This window comes from Columba livia, chromosome 16, assembly GCF_036013475.1.
Source record: "Columba livia isolate bColLiv1 breed racing homer chromosome 16, bColLiv1.pat.W.v2, whole genome shotgun sequence".
In the NCBI taxonomy this organism is placed as follows: Eukaryota; Metazoa; Chordata; class Aves; order Columbiformes; family Columbidae; genus Columba; species Columba livia.
The window spans coordinates 14,934,423-14,954,415 of record NC_088617.1 but is presented as its reverse complement, the minus strand read 5'-3'; the positions used below and the strand labels follow the sequence as shown (position 1 = coordinate 14,954,415).

The 19,993-nt window shown below is 51.1% G+C and overlaps 1 protein-coding gene across 11 annotated transcripts in view; it reads left to right on the top strand.

Moving 5' to 3' along the window:
* DLGAP4 (DLG associated protein 4) overlaps nt 1-19,993 on the top strand; it is a 174,943-nt gene that overhangs the window by 136,842 nt on the left and 18,108 nt on the right. The window contains exon 1 of one of the 11 annotated variants that reach the window (XM_065032726.1): nt 2,801-2,879. The exons of the other annotated variants lie outside the window; for them this stretch is intronic. Coding sequence (XP_064888798.1) covers nt 2,816-2,879 — 64 coding nt within the window. The 5' untranslated portion in view covers nt 2,801-2,815. Of the gene's footprint in view, nt 1-2,800; nt 2,880-19,993 lie in introns of those variants that run through there. 11 annotated transcript variants of the gene reach the window in all.

Sequence of the window (19,993 nt, the reverse complement as noted above, 5' to 3'; positions counted from 1 at the left end):
TGTCTGCTCCCCTCTAAAGCGCTGTGCTCGGCCCTGCCCGAGCAGCCTGGCCGTGCCCCACGCTGGTGTGGCGCCGCTCCCAGCTCGCGGCGCTGGAGCGAAGCAGAGCAAAGACTGATGAGGCTGCTTCAAATCGAAGGACAGAACTGGGCCAGCCTTTCAGGCTGCTGGTGCTGTGACAGCACTGGGCTTTGAAGCACTGACTGCTTTCTTCTGGCACTGCTACTTGTGTGTGTACCTTTGATTATTTTCTTTCAAGGGCTCTGAATATGTTGGGTGCTGGGGTAATAGCTCTAAAAATAACTTTAGAGGCTGGTTATTTCCAAAGTCATAATTTCTGCATCTCTCAGGTTTCTTTCCCTTCTGTAGCTAGTGTGTTTTTCCAGTGCTGCAAGGCCTGGTTTGTACTTTATCGCACTTTCTGCTCTCTCCTGGCTCTCGCTCTGTTAGCCAGTGCGCTATGGTGATGGTGATGGTGTGTGTTCAGACAGCAGGTGGATGGGATTGCAGTTCTAGGTGAACAAGTTCACATACCAGGAATGCTGAGGCCGGAATGAACTAAAGAATGAACTAGAGTCTTTTTGAAGGGCTTGTGAGAACTGGAGCAGATCCAGTGCTGTCTTGTGTGCATCTGCTGTGTAAACCAACTGTCTTCATGGATGACAACGGTTCAAGAAGTCCCGTTGTCCCATCTCTCTGAAGTGTGCCACAGGATGCCTTGTTTTTAATGGATGAGTGAATCCTAGCAGGAACTCTGGTCACTGTTAAGGCATTAACTCGAGTCCTGTGAAATAACTCTACCAGAATGAGGTAGGAGCTGGTAAAAGTGTTGTGCACAAAGCCTCTCACTTGGCTGGATTATGACTGAGAACTGTGTTGCAGTTGTTGAGGGTACCTGTTAAATATATTTTATGCTAATTCTTATGGTGTGATGCTTTTCAGCATCAGTTTTAAGCTGGCTCACTTAGAGTTTTAGTCACAAAACACCCGATTGCTGCCCAGCCTCCCCAAGCCCGTGCTAGGGGCCCATGTGCTGCGCCTCCCCTGCCCAGAGCGATGTGCCGCCCGTGGAGTTGCCGGAGGGGCGCAGGACAGGTCTGCTCGCTGCGGCGCTGGCCGGCAGTCGTGGGCACGCTCAGGAACCGCGCTCGAGCTGCTGTGCTGGGTGCGGCGCTCCACACGCCAGCTAGCCGGAGTTTCTGCTGTGGTGTATGTACACCTCCAAGCTCGCCTTCTTGAAAAGCGTACCCTAAGCTTATGCGTGGACTGCTGCAGCAGTTAGGCTTGCTTGAGAAAAGAAAAATGCTGTAAATGTACTCCTGAATGTAGCTAGTATTTAATGAGCTGGATCTATAGACAAAGTGGAGGTGCCTAAGGCTTAAAGCCTGATTGTGGTACGGTCTAAACAGCTGCTCCTCGTGGGGGCCTCCTGCTGGCTTTGTGTTGCTCCTGGCCCCATGAGCAGTTGCCTGTCTGTGGGACTGCAGCAAGTGCTTCCTGGTGAACATGCACTGTAGAGCGGGGATCAGTCAGAGTCAGATGTAGCTTGACGTGCCACCAACAGCACTGGAACAATTTAACTTAGGCTAGCGGAGTGTGCTCCTGTGTGTCTCATTGGTTTGGAGGTTGAAAACAACACGATGTCGATACTGAGAGGCTCCAGGTCTTGTTCACATCTCTTTCAAATCCTGAGTGTGCTTCATCCTTGAAGGCGGAATCTTGGCTGGCATGAGTCACTATGGATGGGAGGCCTCGGGGTGGTTTCTTTGTGTGTTCCCCCCACACGCGCGTGCATGCGAACTGTGGCAAGTTGAAAGGCACTTGGGAGGGTTTGCTTGAGCGAGATGGGCTGAGGAGCCTTCTGAGCGTGTGGGTGGGGAGGGAAGGGAGAACTTGACATGAGGGGAGAGGAAAAACATGCTCTCTGATGCAAGCTGTGCTCGGTGTTCTTCCGAGCTGGGAGGGGAGCTAATGATATCATGGGTTTTCCAGTCTGGAAGGGCTTTTTTATACTTAGCTGTGATTTGGGGGTTTTATGGTCACCTGGCAAACTAAAAGCAAGGTTTTTAGTGTTGGAATGATGTACTTTCTACAACAACTTCTTTTATTTCTGTCCATTACTATGGTTCCAACCACAAAAGAGCTTTCTTGTCCTAATTGGCTTCCTCCTGTTCGGATTCAGTTGTGTTGCTGTGTCACCATGGAGACAATCATGATGTTGCAAGCTATGGCATCACTGAAACGTGGCTGGGAGGCAGTTGGTAATGTTCCCCCTCATCCCATCCACCCCAGTAATCAACAGCTGGGAGGAGAAAACAGAACAGCTCAGTAGTTTCAGGTAAGATTCAGAGCTTCTACATGAGCCTGAATTACAGCTGTGATTTTAAGGCTGTTGCTTCAGTAGTGATGGCAAGAGGTGTAATATAACCACTTTCTTGAAACTGCCTTTATTGCCATGTCTGTTGCTGAGCTCACTTACTTAAAATAAATGGATGGCAGGATGCCCAAAGTCTCCCAGTATTGCTGCGCTGCTTCACTTGAGCCATGTTAACAAACATTTCTGATACTAAAACCTCAAGTACCCACTAGGCTGCATTCCAGTCACAGCGTGCTGGGCTTGGCATTGCTTGTGGCTGGGTAGCAGGTATGCTGAGCTTGTCTCGCCGGCCCTGGCGTCAGTCAAAAGAGCTGTTGTACTACTAGGGAGGCGGTTTGAGGAACTTTTTGGGGTCTCTTGCCTTTCGGAGATGCCCGTTTGCACGGTGGGAATACTTAGGCACATAACGGGGTAGCTGTGGCTGCTGAGAGCTGTGTGATGAGATCATGGAAGCCAACAGGATTTGACTTGTATGCCCTCGTGTGTGAGCTCAGTGGAGATGGTAATGTAGCAGAGAACTGGGCTTCCTTCATGGCTTAATTTTGCTCTTTGCCAAAATGCTGGGAACTTTCTTCTTATTTCCTGAATTGCTGTGACTTGTCGCTGCAGAGACTGTTATGTGAGTGTGTTCTGCCCTCTGTGATCTTTTCCGTGCGTTCTCAGCTTTATGCCTTTTCTGGTAAGGGGTCTGGCTGAGAGTGTGGCACAGTGTACTTGGTACTGTGTCTTGAGCTGTGACAGCCTACTCAATTATTAACTAATCTCCCCTTGATTAACGGCAGGCAGGATGGTCTTCACTGCCTGACCTGGCAAACAGGTACCTGATGCTTTCCAGTCATTTGTCCTTTTTGATAAGGGGGCTTTGTCATAGCTATCACAAGAGTGTTATCTGTAACTTTCTGTTTGCGTTACTCTGATACCGGGGGGGACGTGCTGGTCTTCCCTGTGTGTGGTGTGTCCGGAGCCCTGGGCTGAGACCGGGGGGCTCTGCTGCCACACCTGCTTGGTTTGACTTGGGCTGCTCTGGGCTGTCATCTGTCAGGGCTTGGCAAGCACAATAGTACATCTTCTCCCTTGTGCTTTGCTTGTTTTAAGCAGCCTTGTATTCAGACAAAAGGGATAAAATTTCATGTAATGTGAAAGCTGAAACAAGTTGGCTTTTTCAGTGTGAGAGAAATTTCTGGCTGTTTTCCTGAAAGGATTAAAACTTTAGCAGTTCTGCTGACAGACTCTTCTTCTTTCTCTCATTTATTTTCTGAATTGCTGGGTATTTGAGATGAAAGGCTGGAGCAGCTCGTAACATGAAGATTGCTTTTCACCTTGTCTGTTCCTCGGAACCCTTGGTGAGTGTCCTGTTTAGGAGGAAAATGTGACTGGAAGGCCAGTTACATTTGAATCAAGTTAATTTGCAGTGCTGTTGATCTTAAGATGACTAGCTGTCTGGCCAAAGATGCTTAAACCTGCTTTTTAACCAACATTGGTTAAAAGCCGTAGAGGGTAGGAAATGCTTTGGTTCTCTTCTGCTGTTGGTCACATCTGTCCTGGTTGCTACAAGGGCTGTAGAGCAACCCACACCAAGGCTACTTGACTCTGACTTCCAACACTCTAGTTACTATAGAGGAGAAAATAGATGCGAAAATGTTTAAGAGTGAAAATGTTTAGTACTACAGTTTGCAGACAGATATCATTCTGTTAAAAAGTTAAAAGCTCATCTACAAATTGTGTGGCTTTTAAGTTTAGCTGTATTTTTAGCATGCTTTCCATTTTCAGTGTGTAGAAAACTACCTCATCTATGGGAAGGGTAAGATGAAGTTTCCCTTAAGACAGCAAAACAGCTAATTCCAAAGTATTTGGAGATTTCCATTAAAGGCTATGAGTGGATTGCTTCCTAGAAGGAAACTAGTCCTGTCCTTACTCATGGGCTTGTCTAAACGCAGTTAACCCCAAAAAGTTGCTGTGAAATGGCTTATTCTTTCAGAGTAAGACTCTACATGGGGTTCCCCGTCCCCCGGACTTGTTTGTGCCCCAGGGGGTTAACAGGGGATGGTTCTGTGGATGAGTCCACGATCTGCTATTCTTGGTTGCTCTGTTCTTATGCCAGTGGTGGTTGGGGGAGCCTGGATGCTCCTCTCCTTGCCTTGTTCTTCTAGCGGGTGACTCTTGCTGGTGAGGAACGGGGTCACCCAGCTCTGGAACAGCAGCAGCTGTTGTGAGTGACGCGTCTCTGTGCATCTCCTGCTTTCTGCTTTGTTCTCCGCTGGCCGCTGTTGGAAAGCAGCGGGAAGGGCAGCGCAGCGCGGTGCAGAGGGGGAGCAGAGACCCTCCAGTCGCAGCTCTGCGAGTGCCCGAGCACCAGCGCGCCCTGCCGCTCCGCACCCGCTCCCACCTGCGCGGCCGCACCCTGGGCTTCAGCGCGGGCGCTTCAGCCTTGCGGTTGAACTGGATGGTGGCCCCTGCGCCCACCAAACCCCTTCTGCAGTACTTGCGGGTTTCCTGAACTCCTCAGGTTGCCGTGGTGGCATCTCTAACTGATGCACTTGCAGAAGGAAAAGCTGAGGTGCTAGCCCGAGGTAGGCTGTGTGCTTGAGGGTGGGAACACAACCATAAAACCTAATTTCCTGCAGATTAATGAGGCATTGTACTGAGTTCTCTGAAATTCTGGCATAAGGGCACATACCTGTCATTCAGACGAGTTTTAAAAGATGTCTGTGTAGAACACTGTCACTGACAGGATTGTAAGCAGTGTCCAAACTTAAAAGGCAAGAGTGAGTGGGAACTAAAAAAATTTGCCGAATAACTCTGTGAAACTTCCCTGAGATGTTAAGGGAAATGGCATTTCTGCCTGGAAGATCCGGTGGTGAGAACTGGTGCAGGTTTGTCAGGGCATCTCTCCAGCACTGTAGTTTCAGGCATTCTTTCAGCAGCAGTTTAAGGGTTGTGACATCAAGTGCTTGTTCAGATTGTAAGTCAACAGATTGCATGCTGCAAGCCAGGACCTGGAGATGAAAATCAAGTTGTCTTGTGTGATCTCTGATAAGGACTTTGAAACTAGAGCCGCCTGATCCTGTAGCAACAATGGCCGTGTATCCTTGTTCAGAGGTAAACGGAGCTCCTGCACACATCACCCAGCAATGGAGGTCAGTAGAATACGGATTTGTGCTCAGAGCAAGCTGTTCTAGACAAAGGCAGGTAGCGCAGGGCTGGCAGGTGGCACAACTAAAAGTGAAGTTACTTAAGAATGTCTGGAAGCCTCATGTTCAGAATGATAGAGTGGGACTTTTTTATTGGTGTCTCTTCACATCTTGGTGACTGCTGGTCAGTGGGTGGTGAAAAATAAGGCTTTCCCTTTGCTTTAAAGAAAAATGTATTATTTGCTTTTTAAGTCTCGTGTATTCTTTTCTAACCCCTCAGCAGAGAAGTACCTCAGTGAGGGCAACTGCCTGGGCTCCCTCCGCGCGGCTGAGCGCTGCGGGGCAAACACAACGCTGGACAAGGGTGGCCCTTGGCTGCTTCGAGGGTTAAAGGTCTCCTTGTCTAGCCACTAGTGACACATTTCAAGGATGTGAATCACTTCTGTGTCAGTGATATTTGCATATTTTGGGCAGACTTGCTGCACTGTGGTTTGTGCAACACTGAGAAATTTGAAAGATAGAAGGGAATAATAGTGTCAGATGCATTTCTTGATCTGAATTCCTGGTGCTGAAAGTTGAGCTGTCAATTTAATGTGAAAAGTGTTAACTGGCTGGTGCTTAATCCTGTTTGCAGGATTGCAAGTTTGCAAATGGCTTGTGAAAAACCTGCCTACCTGGCCGCAGCGGGAGCCTGACCTGCTGCACTAAGTGTCCCCAGAAGCCACAACTTGTGCTTAAGCCCTTGCCCAGGTTTTCCAAGTCCTTTGAGGGTTTAAGGGAGGGGGAATGCCTGCAGGAGGGAGCTGGTCTGCGCTGGTGTAGGAAGTGCCTGTGCACGCTGTGCTGTGACACGGGCAGACCCGTGGTCGTATGTTCTGTCTCCTCCATCCACGCTCTTGGCTTCAAGTTACTAACAACCGTTCTTATTTGAAGGGGCAGTGGATGCTGTTCAAGTGGCCTCTTGTCCCGAGGTTCCCTGAGCCTGTTCAGCCCAGTTCAGCACTGCTCTGGAACGAGTGCGGCTGCCTATGGCTGCGTTGGCTTGGAGTTTGTCTGGTGTGACGCCTCGGGGCCCAGTGCGCAGGGTGACTGGGCTGTCAGTGGAGTCTCTTGCTGGGAAGCACCGACTGCTGTTCTCAGCTCTGTGGAGTGGTCCTTTGGTTGCTGTTTTCCTGCATCTCTAAGTGTTGAAGGTCAGAGGAAGGGTTTTCACATAGCTACCGTCACAAATGTAGGAAGGAAATAGTCCAGCAGCATCTGCTGAAGGGGGATCGTTGCATGTTCTGCAGTGGAACTTGTGCATATGGGAACTCTGGTCTCTCTGCACAGTTTCTGCACGTTCAAATGTCTAAAAAATAGAGTTCCTTTTTCCTCTTATGGGTAAGATTTATGGATAACTTTCTTAGTTGACCCTATGGTGAAGTCTTACTGAGAAAACACGCCAGTTGGGTTTCCTTAGTAAGGAGTCTCTGAATAGGAGGTCTAATTTTTGAAGTATTGGTAAATACATCTAGGAAGCAGGATGCTTAATAACCCATCTGAATTGGTACTTGGTAGCCTGACAGGTACCAAGGCATGAACAGCTGGGCCGCTGTTCTCAAAGGTGCTGGACGTGACCGAGTCCAAGTGCTGTGATTGCAGCTCTGCATGCGCTCCTTGGAGCGCGGTTGCTGAACGGTTTGTGGGTTGTGGTTGTATCTCTTGCCTTGGGAGGCAGCAAGTGCTTGTTGCTCACCTTGTCAGGCTGCTCGATGTCTGCAGCATTCAGAGCGGTGAGTGCAGGGGACGGCAAGGAGGGCAGCTGGGTCATCCTCCTGTAGCGGAACTTATGCTTAGTTGTGGGTTTGGATTTTTTTTGAAGCATGTTTTCCCTCCAGAGTTTGGGTTTTGCCTGTTTTGCTCTTGGCTTCAGTTTTTGTTCGCTGGAGCCGACAGGTCAGCCTGGCTCTGCCAAGGGGCTGGACACTCTAAAGCACAGCGGGACATGGCGGGTGGAGTCTGGTCACCGCGCTGGCGGCTTTGGAACTTGAGAAGCAATTACTTAACACCATTGCTGTTCGCAGTGCATTGCTTGCACACGTGCCTACCCGACAGAAACTAATATGTACAATGTATATGTGAAACCTAAAGGAAGTGTCAGACAACTTCAGTGTTTTGAAGCACCAAAGCCTAAGGTAAACGCGTTTGTTCTGGCAGGGGACGCTGAATAAGGCAGTGCTCTTGTTAGTCAGATTCCTGAGAGCGTTCTCTGGTAACTGCGGGATGGTTTGCTCACTGGGACCCATCTATAGCTTCAAACGCTGTTGTGCTTGCCTCTGTGCTCAGCGCGGTGTGTGGAAGGGAGGAGGGCTGCTCCAGAGCTCTGCCCGACAGGCACAGGCCGGAACACCCTGCAGTGTAGCTCTCCAATGGAAACGGTAGCAATCTGTACCACCAGGCTTCCAGTGATTGTGTGAATGCTACTGCGTTAAAATTTCCCTGCAATCCTGCTTGTACTTCCAAATCACTGCAGAGGAAAGCAAAGAGAAAGATCAGGCTGGAGTCCTTAAGGCAATAAACTGGAGGGCTGTTTTAGATTTGATGGTGGTACTCAACTCCCCAACGCGTTCTTGACTGTTTGCTGAAATTGTGTGTGCACCCGAGTGTCTGCAGAGCTTGGGTGTAGTGCTGCTGTTGTGCAAAATGTACCAGCTCATTCAGAACACCTGAAAGGGCTGGATCTAGGCATTTCCTTCCGTCTTGCCATAGCCTTTGAACCATCTGCCCTAATTTTGAACAGGGAGCACTTCTAGGGCTGCCACTCAAGACTGTGCTGTTGAGACCTGTCCTGTGGGACAGCGGCTTTGGAGTGTGTGCTGTGTTTTAGTGAGATGTGATCCTGGCTCTTGGGAAAGGTGGTGCTTAATTGAACAGAGCACTAATATTTGTACTGCAAATTGCCACGTGCTTGGCTTCCAGACTTAGAGAAACCACAAACTATGTGGGTCTCCCGTCCTCCGCTTGGTCAGGTGGATGTCAATGAGCCCTGATCCGGTGCTGCTGTGTGAGCAGCCGAGCTCAGCAGCCGGTGCGGGGGGAGCCGGGGAGCCCTGGCGGGTCAGGGGGGAGAAGGGCTCTGGCTCTGTGTCCCGCCCTTTCCGTCCTCGGCTCTGAGCTCCCCGGCTGTCCCTTGGCTCTGTTGCTGTGGCACTCGTGTCACAGTGGGGAGAGGTGAGCACAGTTTGACTGAGTTAATATTCTCTCCGCTGCCCGTCTCGTACTGTGCTTCTATGTCCAGTGTTTCCTTTGATCTCAGGTGTTGATCGCGGTCTTCTGTTCGTGGATCTCGTACACGTGGATGTTTATGTTAACTTGTGCAGAAGACCCTACCATTAGTGTTGCTCAAAGTGCTTGTTTTCATGTCTTGCTTCTTGGTTCTGGAGAGAGCTGTATGCGACTTTTTAAAGCACTCTGAGCACCGACTCCCCGGTGTGAAGCCTGCCAGGGCAGACAGGTCATACCGAAATCAGGAGGCTGTCCTGCTGTAATTGTGTCAGCCTGGCCTGCTGCGTGTGAGGTGACGCACTGCTTTTGTTACACCCTTTCCCCAAGGATAAGACATCCCCGCTACGGGGAGCAGGGGGCCCAGCTTGCACCAGGCTCTAGAGCAGTTGAGTCAGATCTCTTGACAATTAATGTAATTAACAGTTAGCTGTAGAATACCTCCTCTAACTGTCCTTGTGGTGGTGTCCATGTTAGTGTCTAGAGTAGGAGGGGATAGTCCCGTGGTACCTAAGGGAGATGGCACTTCACGAATTGTTCCAGCACAAGCTGCTGATGTTGTAGAGTCACAGAAGGTTCCTGATGGAGATGGTGGGAGCTGCTCAGCGCCTGCAGCTGCAGAACCTGTGAGCGCTCTGCTCCCCCCCGGAGCCTGCTCATAGCAATGTTCCTGCACTTAGATAACTGCCCATGCGTTTGTTTGCAAAACAGTATCCAAAATAACTTGTTACTGTTTTGTTTCCTCAGCTGCCCTGTGCATCTTGGTTACAGTTAGAAAAATAGAAGAACTGAATCTATTGCTGAAAGGGAGTTGGACTATTTCCCTATCACTGCTTTAATGTGAAGTTGTTTTCATCACCTCAGGACTGTGGCTTGTTGGTGAGAAGCTTGTCCGCTGTCGTCTCATGGGCATCCTGTGTCTTGTGGATGTCTGGGGCAGTAATAGAAACAGAGCAGCTTTCCATCTCTGTCTGAAGACAGGATCCGTTCTTGGTCCGATCATGCAGAGGACACTAACCCTGCACCTGGGGAATGGTTCTTGCATAGGAAGGGCTGTCCCGGCCGCTCCCGGGGCGGCAGGTGCTCGCGGCAGCCCTGCCCCCGTGGGCAGCAGCCCTTCGGGCCCCGCTCGTTTCTGGGAACCCGCCAGCCCCCTCTGACCAGGCACTGATGTGCGGTTGGAGCTGGAGCAAACAGGAGCTTCCAGCTCTTTGCTAGATCTGTGTGACTGGAACACAACAGAAACCAAATGCTTGAAAGTTAAAGGCACTTGGTGTTGTCCAACCTCTTCATTTGCCACAGGGCTATTCAAACGCACTTCTGTTTGGTGTTGGCCTTTGAAAGGTTAAGGGATAAAGGAGATTTTCCCCTTGCCTGTTGTGTAGTGACAGCGCTGAGAACATAGCTGCTTCTGTAGGTATACTGAGGAGGAAAATGAATTTTGCAGCATGTACTCCAGGTCTCCATTCACCTGTGCTGTAATGGGAGCAGCTTCAGCTCTCCTTTCTTTCAGCTCCTTGGCAGCAGTTCTCTGTGCTGTGTCCTCCTCTTGCCGACAGCAGGCTCGGTGTTCGTCCGGCCCGGCTGCCAGAAGCTGTGCAGAGGAGACCTCTGGAAGGATCATCCAGCGCACTGACCTTCATCTAAACTCGGGCTGAGACTGCCGAGCAGCTTTGTGCTCCTGAGGGATGGACCTCTGTGGTGTTTACTTGCTTGCTATGATTATGAAGTATCTTCAGCCAGTCTTAACCCTTCTGGCATAGCCTAGATCCAATAAAGTTGACTGGGCATCTCTTTGTCTGAAAGTGTGGCTCTGGTACATGAGCAACCTGAATGTTTCCTCAGAAGTGCTTTCTAGGAAGACATGGAAAGGATAAGGTTTCCCAGTCTGGTGTCAGACGTCAGGAGTGCCCCCAAGCCCCCCGGCGCACTGTCCCCTTCCGGGCGATGCTGGGACCAGCGCAGCGTGTGCTTGGCTGTGGGCTGGACTGCAGTGCTGAGGGCAGAGCAGCTCCCCTCCCAGCTGTGTCCCTCTTGGACACACCGTTTCCTGGTGTATCCTGCCATACTCCTCCTCTCGCTGATGGAGGCTCCTTCTGGCATATGAGCCACTGGAGCAGATAGCTGGAGACCTGCTGCTGCGTAAGATCTTGATTACAACCGTACTGCACCCCACAAATTAAATGCTGCTCTAGGTTTACGTCTCCATGATCACGGTTTGGTTATTTTTGTCTAGTGGTTCTTGTTTTGCAAGGCTGTTTAAGGTGAAGGCACTTGCTGGACTAACCCCTGAGTAGCTGGCATGGTGCCAGTCTGTGCTCTGTGCCCAGCCATGGCTTTGAGCTAAACACAGCAAAGGTGGGCTTGGTGACGGCCCTGGAAAGCACTGCATGGAGAGACTGGCATTTCATCAGAAGGGTGAGCTGCTGGTACTGTGCATTTCATCCTACAGCTGGTCTTGCTGGTGGACAACTGGCGTGACAAGGAGTGGCTGCCCGAATGCAGTAAGTCATTCCAAGCCTGGAATTGTTCCCTGGCCAAGTGTGGGGAGATGGCCAAGTGGAGAAGTAACTCCAGCCTTGGGCAGTCTTCAAAGTGTCTGTCTTGGCTGGAATTTTCAGAGTAGTATAGAGGTGGGATTTTTCACTAGGAGCTGGTGAAATCACACTCACCTTGGTGAACGCGTGGGAGCGAGGTCAGGCCACCTCCAGACACCGCTGCGAGGTCGGCTCCGTACTCCCAGGAGCCATTTGGAGAGACCAAGCTGGTTCTCTCCAAAACCAGGTTGTCCTTGGTTGTGTGAGGAAGCACCTGCAAGGAGCAGTTTGGGCTTGTTTGCTTTATCCTGCCCTTGTGGGAAGAGCTTATGGGCCTGGATGATTTGGAGTTGTCTGCACCTCTGTGCTTAACGGCTGCCGGAATGCTCGGGCTTTGGGTGGGGGCGATGGGAAAAGGTGGTCAGGGACAGGGTTGGTGACAGTCCTGACACCGCCTGGGTGAAACCTCTGATCGTGTTCTCCAAAGGCAGGATTGCGACTCTGAAGACCTCTAGCAAAAAGCCTCGTAATTTCCTTTACAGGACTTTAGGCTTGGCAAGCTCCTGATAGGAGACTCAAGGCCTTTCCACTGTAGCTGTTACGTGAGTCTTGGTACTTCACTGATGTTTTATGTCAGACTAAGAGTTCAGTAGACCTTGCATGTTTTCCATGGCACTGCTTTAGTTACTGTTGAGGTTACGCTATAATTGACTAAAGTCTACTGTGCTTTTTTGGAGCAGGGGCTTTGCAGTCTCAAAACCTCCCTGATGTTTGTGCTGCTGCTCGGAGCGCAGGTGCCCGGGGCAGCACTGTGAATCTGTTGTACACAGCAGGGAAAGCTGGACAGGCGGAGGCAGCGTTGCGGAGCGGCTTCTGCAGGGCCCTTCTCTGCTGCTAAACAAGCTGCTGTGGAAAGTCTGCTCAGGACATGCTTGCAACTCTTTGGACTGAAGATCAGCTGGGGTGGGGTGGCTTTCAGCAGCGTCTCCTGGGGGCTCATCCGGCCCTGGGAGATCCAGTGGGCGCTGTTTTCAGGAAGGTCGGGTAGCTGGGCTTCAGCAAGGAGCGACTTCCTCCAAAACCAGCTCCGCTGACCTGTCTCTTGCTGGAGTAACTTCAAAACAGTCTGACTTGATCATTCTCGTCACCTTCCTCAAGCCACTCCAAATCAGTGGTTGTTACCTCCTTCCAACAGTTTCTGCTTAGTGTTGTGCAATGGATCAGGAAATGCACAAGTGCCGGTACCGAAAGTTCTGCTTCACTTGCTTGCTGGTATTTGGTGTTTACAGGTGAAGCCTTGGGAGGGCGTTTTTTGGAATATCGTGCAGAACAACTGCAGGATTCCTGCGTTTGATTTGGATGGTGTTTATTTGTAGCTGGAGCTATGCAATTGTTAAGTTGGAAGGCGCAGAGGGAGAGAAGGTCACTCATTTGGAAACAGGAATAAATATAAACAAGATGGAAAATGAAGCCAAGAGGTTTTCTGGCACGTAGCTTTCAAGGCAGGAAAATAAAGTGGTCAGTTGTGCAGTTGAGCAGGTTCCCGAACGCGGCAGGGGATGCTCCGGTGACATTCAGTGCTTTTGCCGGGGACTGGGTTTACTGCTAACCCTTCTGGCAGGCCAGGGAGCCGCAGCGTCAAATACAGAACTCAGGGCAGCAGACGGAGAGGAGTAGGTCCTGAGCGCCGTGGCAGACAAAGTGGCGTAAGCAGCGTAACGAAGACTGCCTTTAGTTTTGTGTCCTAGAGGCTGAATCTGTAAATGGATGTGGCAGAGCTCTTCACTCGCCTCTCTTGTGTCCCTTTTCTGGTTATTAGTCTTTAAATCTTCAAAGTGCCTTTCTAGCAGGTTCTGCAGGCTGGAGGGCCAGATGAATGTGGATGTGGGCGAACAGGTACCGCACACATGAATCCAGACCTTCTGCTACCCATGTTTATGGCTGCAAGTGGTGGTCTGGGCTCTTAACTTGAAAGATTACAGGGATTCTTTAAGACTGTGAACCAGGAACTTGGTGTGTTGGAGCCTCCAGTGAGAGCGAACTGAGCTGTAAAGATGAAGACTTGTTAGTGACTTCGAGCTGTTTTGGTCACGGGTAGCGGAGCCTCAGATGTGCTTGGAGGAGACACTCAGTTCACACGTGGGTGTTGCTCTGCCCGTTCTTTTCGGAGCTGGCGCCTGCACGGCGGCTCCGTTGTCGAATGGCCTGCCTGATTCCCAAAGTGACGCGTTCCAGAAAGCGCCGGCTTTGCTCCGGGTACCCTTTCCCTTGGGAGGGTGGGAGAAGGGACCATTGTTCTGTAAGTGCTTGTGATATTTGAAATTCTTAAGAAATCAAAGCTGAGGACTCTTGGCCTGTGGGAGAACAATGTGAGCAGCGTCACTGGGACGTACGCGACTGTTTCTCTACGGTTCCTCTCTGTGCTTAGGAAGAAGAGTCAGCTCAGCTTTGCGGTACACATAGGTTAGTTCACACGGGAGCACTGGGAAATCCAAGCAAGATAACAACTATACTTTCAAGCACTTTCTAGTACCCTACCCGAAGGATTAGAGGGTTGGAATACTTTGTGAATTGCCTGCTCTGGCTCTAAGGACTTGCCTTGCCTCTTCAGCTCACACCAGGGCCTTGCGGCGCTGCCTGTTCTGGTTGGTGCCGCAGTTAACCCCTGGCAAACTTGGCTAACAAAGAGGGGGAGCAGCCTGCCACAGCCTTTCCTGTCTTTGTTCATGTGGGTTATTTTTTAATCTTTATAACTAATGCCATGTTAACTTGTGAATTAGAATATGGAATAGCTCTCTAACATGCAAAGCTTGTCCTGTGCCTCAGCAGACAGAAGTTTCCCAGCGATTTTGACTTTGATTCTTCACTATTAGCATAACGTTGCCACATCTTGGTTTGTACATACTTAAGGGAGGAAATAGCTTCAATTGAATCTAACTATTCAAACATCTTGATGATTGTAGCTTTGAAGATGTAAATCTCGGGTGCTGGCTGCCCGGCAGCAAGTGTCGAAGGAGACAGGCGGTCCTGGCGAAGCGTCGGGTGTTTTCCATGGGCTGGGTGAGCGTGGGGCGCTGTGTTCAGCCTGGTGCCGTCTCCCGGCGCTGAGCCCGCGTTGCGTTGTTGTCTCTGCTGCTGACACATGTGCTTTCCCTGGCCCTGTGGTGCAGGGTGTGGTTTGTTTTTAGCTTACAAAGAATTTCTAGTCATCTGGGGCTGGGGGGATTTCATAATGTTCTGGCAAAACCATCTCTCCTCCTGGTGGCATTGCTGAATGCTTGCCCTTGCCTAAAACAGCTGCAATCTCATCCTGTGAGCAAGTAAGAATAGCAGATGCCAGCAATTCCTTCCCTTAATCAGGTAAAATTTGGGATAGAGTAACCAAAAACTGTGATTAAAATCTTAATGCTGAATAAAGTGATGGAGAAATTAATTCTTCTCTGGCCTTGAGGTTTTTCAGGAGTGGTGGTGGCAATTTGTAGATCTTCTGGGTAGGCTAGGGAATCTCTGGCTGCTTCTGTTCCTGGGGATGTAGCAGTCCCCAAGGAGCCCTGTTTATACTGGGGGAACTCGGCTGTTGCAGCCTCCGGCGCAGCCTGTTCTGTTATCGGGCTGCGTTGACAGCCTGCTGGCTGCCACCAGCATTTTCAGCACCCTCTTGGCCGGCTCTTATGTGAACAGTGTTCAAATGGGACACTTAAAATAATGGTAACCATCCACGCTGCTTCCACGGCTGCGTGTTGGTGGGAACGTGCCGATACCGTGTCAGCAACTGTGCAGCTTTTACAACACCCTCCCGCTGTTCCCCCGGCACCGCGGGTCAAACTAGCGCCAGTGGGTGCTAAAGCTGCCCTAAACACTGAAGTGTGATGCTGTGATCCTGGAGCTCTTTGTGGGTCCTGCAGCTGCAAAAAGGTCCTGGACAAAAAGTGGGGTGGGTTACTGGTGGTCTCAGAGGATGGTCACTGAGCTGAAAGGAGCTATGTGGGCAGTTCCTGCGGAGAAGCTGCCGTTTGTACTGTGCTAGATGGACAACTCCCCGTTCTGAGGGGTGAGCAAGTTGGGTGGTTGTACTTTTTTTGTTCAAGATGCAGCTTACTGCCTGTACATTGAAAGCTTGCAATTCATCTCCTTTGACATATAGCAAATGTTTGGGAATGACTTGATTTTTGTGCTTGAGTGGTCAGCATATCCTAAAAATAGTAAGTTTGAGCTGTTGTGCTTTGACATAGACAAGAACAGATGTGGCTCACCAAGGGGCGCTGTGTGCTTTCTAGCCATATGGCTTTTGGCTGGTGCGACTTTGAGGAGGTGTGTTAAGATTCCCTGAACTTCTGCAGCGACAGAGAAGCGATTTAAAAGCATCTGCATGTGCCATCTGCTGAGTGATGTGGCGTTGCACGAAGTGGTGGCAAATGGAAAGGATGTTTTATGCAGTGCATAATTAGCTGGTGGAACTTACTTCTGCAGGATATTCTAGAAACTGCTAGCTTGGAGAAAAACTAATAAGACCTGCCTAATTAAGCTAGCATTCCTAAATACTTTGAAGATTAATGCTAATACCCTCAGTGCACTTAGAAGTGGATATAGTAGTGCATAAATGGAGGATTCTCAGTCACTCCTTACATTAGTGTCTCCTCTAAGCCCTGGTCTGTGCAGCTGCCGCTTTGCAGAGCAGCAGCAGGTTCGCGACCCCGGTGGGAAGGCAGAGGGCAGCCTGCAACCCAGCAACGCTGGCGGCTTCAAGTTTGGTTTGCATTTGTGCCCTAAATTCATGTGTGTGCTGCCATGGTCCTAAGCTAAACTTGCAGAAAGAGTGACGTTAAACAGGGAGAGGAGGACAGAGACTCATCTCTGTTGTGTGACAGTAATACTGTGGCAGCCAGTTCAGACAGTGCTCCCCTCAGTGCCTCTCTGCAAGTTGTCCACGGTCTTGGATGTTCTGTGCGTTTCTTGCTCTTCACAAGGCCTTTCCAATACAGACCCTCGGGACTGCAGAGCCAGAGCTGGCCTGCAATGAGAGCTTCAGGGTGTGCTCAGCAGTGATGGGCTCCCCAGCTCCTTAGGGAAGAAGTCATTTTTTGAGACTGACACAGTATCTGTTTAAAAGCAAGGAGGAATGGGGCCTGCAAGAAGTGATATTTGGGACAAATACTATCTAGAGACTTGCATTCCAGAGATATTCAGTTGCTTTTTCTCTCTGCCGTCCTACTGGCAGATCAGTCTTGTCTCTCTCATCTCCTGGCTGGTGGTGCTGGAGCCGCCGCGAGCGCTGCGTTTGTGCTGCTGCACTGACAATCCCTGTGCTGGGGCTGCTGCTGCCGGCTGAGCTTCATTTGCCACATCTGGAGAGACTGCTGCGGGCACAGCTCCCGGGGCCAGGGCTGTAAAGTGGATGATGATTTAGTGCATTAGCAAAAAGGGTTGTTGCTCTCCTGTTGTGGCAGCACCTTTCAGTGCAGCTTATCTCCCTGTCTGAGGAGCTTTTGGCTGTGGTCCGTATGCTGGCGGGGTCCTGGTGTCTCGCGGAGCCCCGCGAGCAGCGCCTGCTGAGCTGCAGACCTGCTCTGCTGCCCTGTCTGGGCTCGGTGAGGTGGCGTGTGCTCCAGTCTGCCAAGTCTCACTTGCTCTTGTCAGATGTGAGGTCTGGCACTGCTTGCAGGGAAGTCCATGTGTCCTGTCCCAATGGCAGGGTCTGATGGGAATGTCTGCTGTCTAGACATCCTCTGCCTCTGTGGCGCGGATGGCTCAGAGCTCGGCTGCTTCCTGATGACCCTCTGGAGAGAAGCTGCTGTGTGGCCTGGGTGCGTAGGCATGGTGTTGGCAGTGCTTCCCTGCCTTCCCATGGCTGGGAAAAGCAGCAGCGTAGCTTCCCTGGGAGTGTTGCTGCGTGCACAGAAAGGCCTCGGGCTCCCCCAGCCAGCCCTGCCCCAGGGGCCCTTGCTGGGCCAGTGCAGCCAGGAGCTCCAGCTTCCTGACCCACCGGGCTCAGAGCCAGCGTGGTGCGGTGAGAGTGAACGGAACCCGAGGCAAGGAGGGGGCTCAGGGGAGCTGACTGTGCATCCGTGAGGCAAACACGCTGCTGGGTGTGCAACGAGTCCTGCCAGGTCTGCTGCCAGCCTGGTACAGGGGCTCCTTGGCTCCATCCGTATCCAGCTCACCTGCTATTTCTGCATCGCCTGGACAAAGGCAAACAGGAAGAAATGGTGTATCTGGGAGTGGCTTTAAAGCCAAGCTGAACTCCTGTCAGTGGGAGCTTTCCACACTTGTAAGAACTTGCCATGGGGATGGGATTATGCTGGCACTTCTGATAGCCTCTGATAGCCTCTGCTTGCCGTCCGTGCCGCAGGGCTGCTGCGTGGCCGGGGATTTGGCTGGGGAATGGTTACGTGTGGTCACGGGGAGGAGGCAGCTCTGTCTTCAGCCCTGCCTGTGTGGGCTCATGGAAGTGGGCTGGGCGGGTTTGTGGCTCTGCAGCCCTGGTTGTGCTGGGGCAGCTGTGTCAATGGGGCAGTGGCAGGAATGGGTTGGTTCCTCTGCCGCCCAGGCTGTGTGAGGCCGGCTGGCAGGGCCGGTCTGTGCCCCGGAGCCTGCTCCTGGGGGAGACTGCAGGAGCAGAGCCTGGGGCTCTGGGTTTGCTTTAGCTGTGCTGCTTCACATGTCTTGGTGTATTAAGTGTTAGCCCTCATTAGTGAGGCTGCTGAGGGGATAAGCACAACCTGACTTCCAGTACAGCACAAAGGAGTGCTGAACTGAGGGACCATTCCCTTCGCTTCATCCTCCTTGTGGAACAATGTGTGTGCCACCACTGCATGGGCAGCGAGGGGCCCTGTCCCTGGGGGTCGGGCACCCCCACCCTGTCAGCGCTGCAGTTCTGCTTCTCCTGCAACTCTTCCTAGTAACTTCCTGAGGCAGGACGGCTGGTTTTGGAGATCTGTTCTTGTCAATGGATTGAATGATGGGCAGGGAGAGGAAGGGAATGTTCCCTTAAGCTACTGCCCTGTGCTAGCTGGGCTGGAGATGTGCCCGAGTCCCATAGGACAGACGGACAGCTTGCTGGCTGTGCATCTGCGGAGCAGGATGGAGTTGCCTGTCACTGTTCCAGCTTGCTTCAAAACCTGTGCTGGAAGTCACTGTGGGGAGAAATTACATCTCTAATACAGATGGAAGCCTCAGTAATAGCTGCTGCAGATGGGTTTGGGAGTGTCTGTGGCCGCGTTCTCTGTAGCATCTGTTGTGTTCTCACTGTCACTAACCCTGCTGGGGCAGTCCGTGCTAAAGGGGGAGATGACCAAATGGGCCAGAAGGCCAGCAGTGTGAGATACTGTATTTTTAAACCACAGCATTCTTGGGTGGTGTCATCTGATGCTTTGTGCCTCCTTTAAATTTGTGACCTTCTACAAGTGGCTTTTTAAAAAAAAAAAAGGCAAGCTACCCTGCCACCCCAGTGTAATAGTTTTCAGTGTATTAGTGCTTTATTATTTCTCTGCTCAAACATGGCTGTGAATTCTAAATCAGAACATCTCCAGGAAACTCAAATCCAAAGTCCCTCATGTTAAGAGGTCACAGCCCTCTCAGCCTTGCCTTCACTTGTTAAATGTTTCTGCTCCCCGCAAGGTACAGGGGCTATTTCTCCAGCCGGAAGTGGCTGTTGATCTGGCGTGATCCCGAGTGTCTGTGCTGCCCGCCTTGCCTGCCCAGCACAGCGATCCGTGCTGTAACTAACGCCGCAGTTCACCCCGGAGGCATCTCAGTCATGAGTGACCAGGGAGCACAGATGGTTGTGCAGAGTGCCTTGTGGTGTATTTCTGGATGAAAGCTGTACTGTTAGTCTAAAAACACACAGCTGATATTCAGGGAGATCCCTTTGCTTCTGTGTTTGCATTGGGGCTGCACTTCGACTGTAACGTTTGAGACTTGAGCTTGGGGTCCTTTTCCCGCAGATATGCCTAGTTCATTTGTTTTCATAATATGCAGGAACTTAGCTGTACTTGGCAGTGGTTGAGCAAGTGCAGGGCAGTCCCTTATTTCTTAACAGGTGATGAATAGTGTCCTGCCTGCATAGCTGTAGAGATCTGCAAGAGTGCTGTGACCAAGCCGGGTACTGAACCTGAATGGGAGCAACAGGTGACAAATCTTTAACAGCTCTGTGCTTGCTTGACCAGCACTTGCAGGTGGTTTCCCAGCCGGGAGGCAAATTTGCACAGGGCTTTGTTTAATACTGTAGCCCTTGCAAACATGGAAGCACTTGCTGCTTGGTGGTGAGGAGAAGGCAGCTGCGTTAGCTCCTCTGGCTGGATTGTAGTGGGGCTTTAGGGAAGCGGGTGTTTCTCTGGAAGCCAAGAGGTGATTTTTGTTCTTTCTGCAAGGAAATGCCAGGTACCTGAAGTGTAGTCTATAGACCTGGTACAGGCTGTGCCAACAGGGATCTGGAGCGTGGATCAAGCAGGGGGTGGATGGTGGGTTGTCCCAGGAGAAGCCAGTGTGCCTGTGTGGGAAGAATGGTACTCATTAGTAAGGGCACCTCATCTGTGTGCATATCTCACCTGTGAGTTGATGCTGTTCACTTCAAGTGGAAATAGCTGCTTCCCACAGCTGTGTGGCTCAGGAAGAGTGACCTGGTTACAACTCCCAGTGAGGTCAGGTTGCCTTCCATAGCTGCTGGTAGAGAAGGAGCTGCAGCTTGG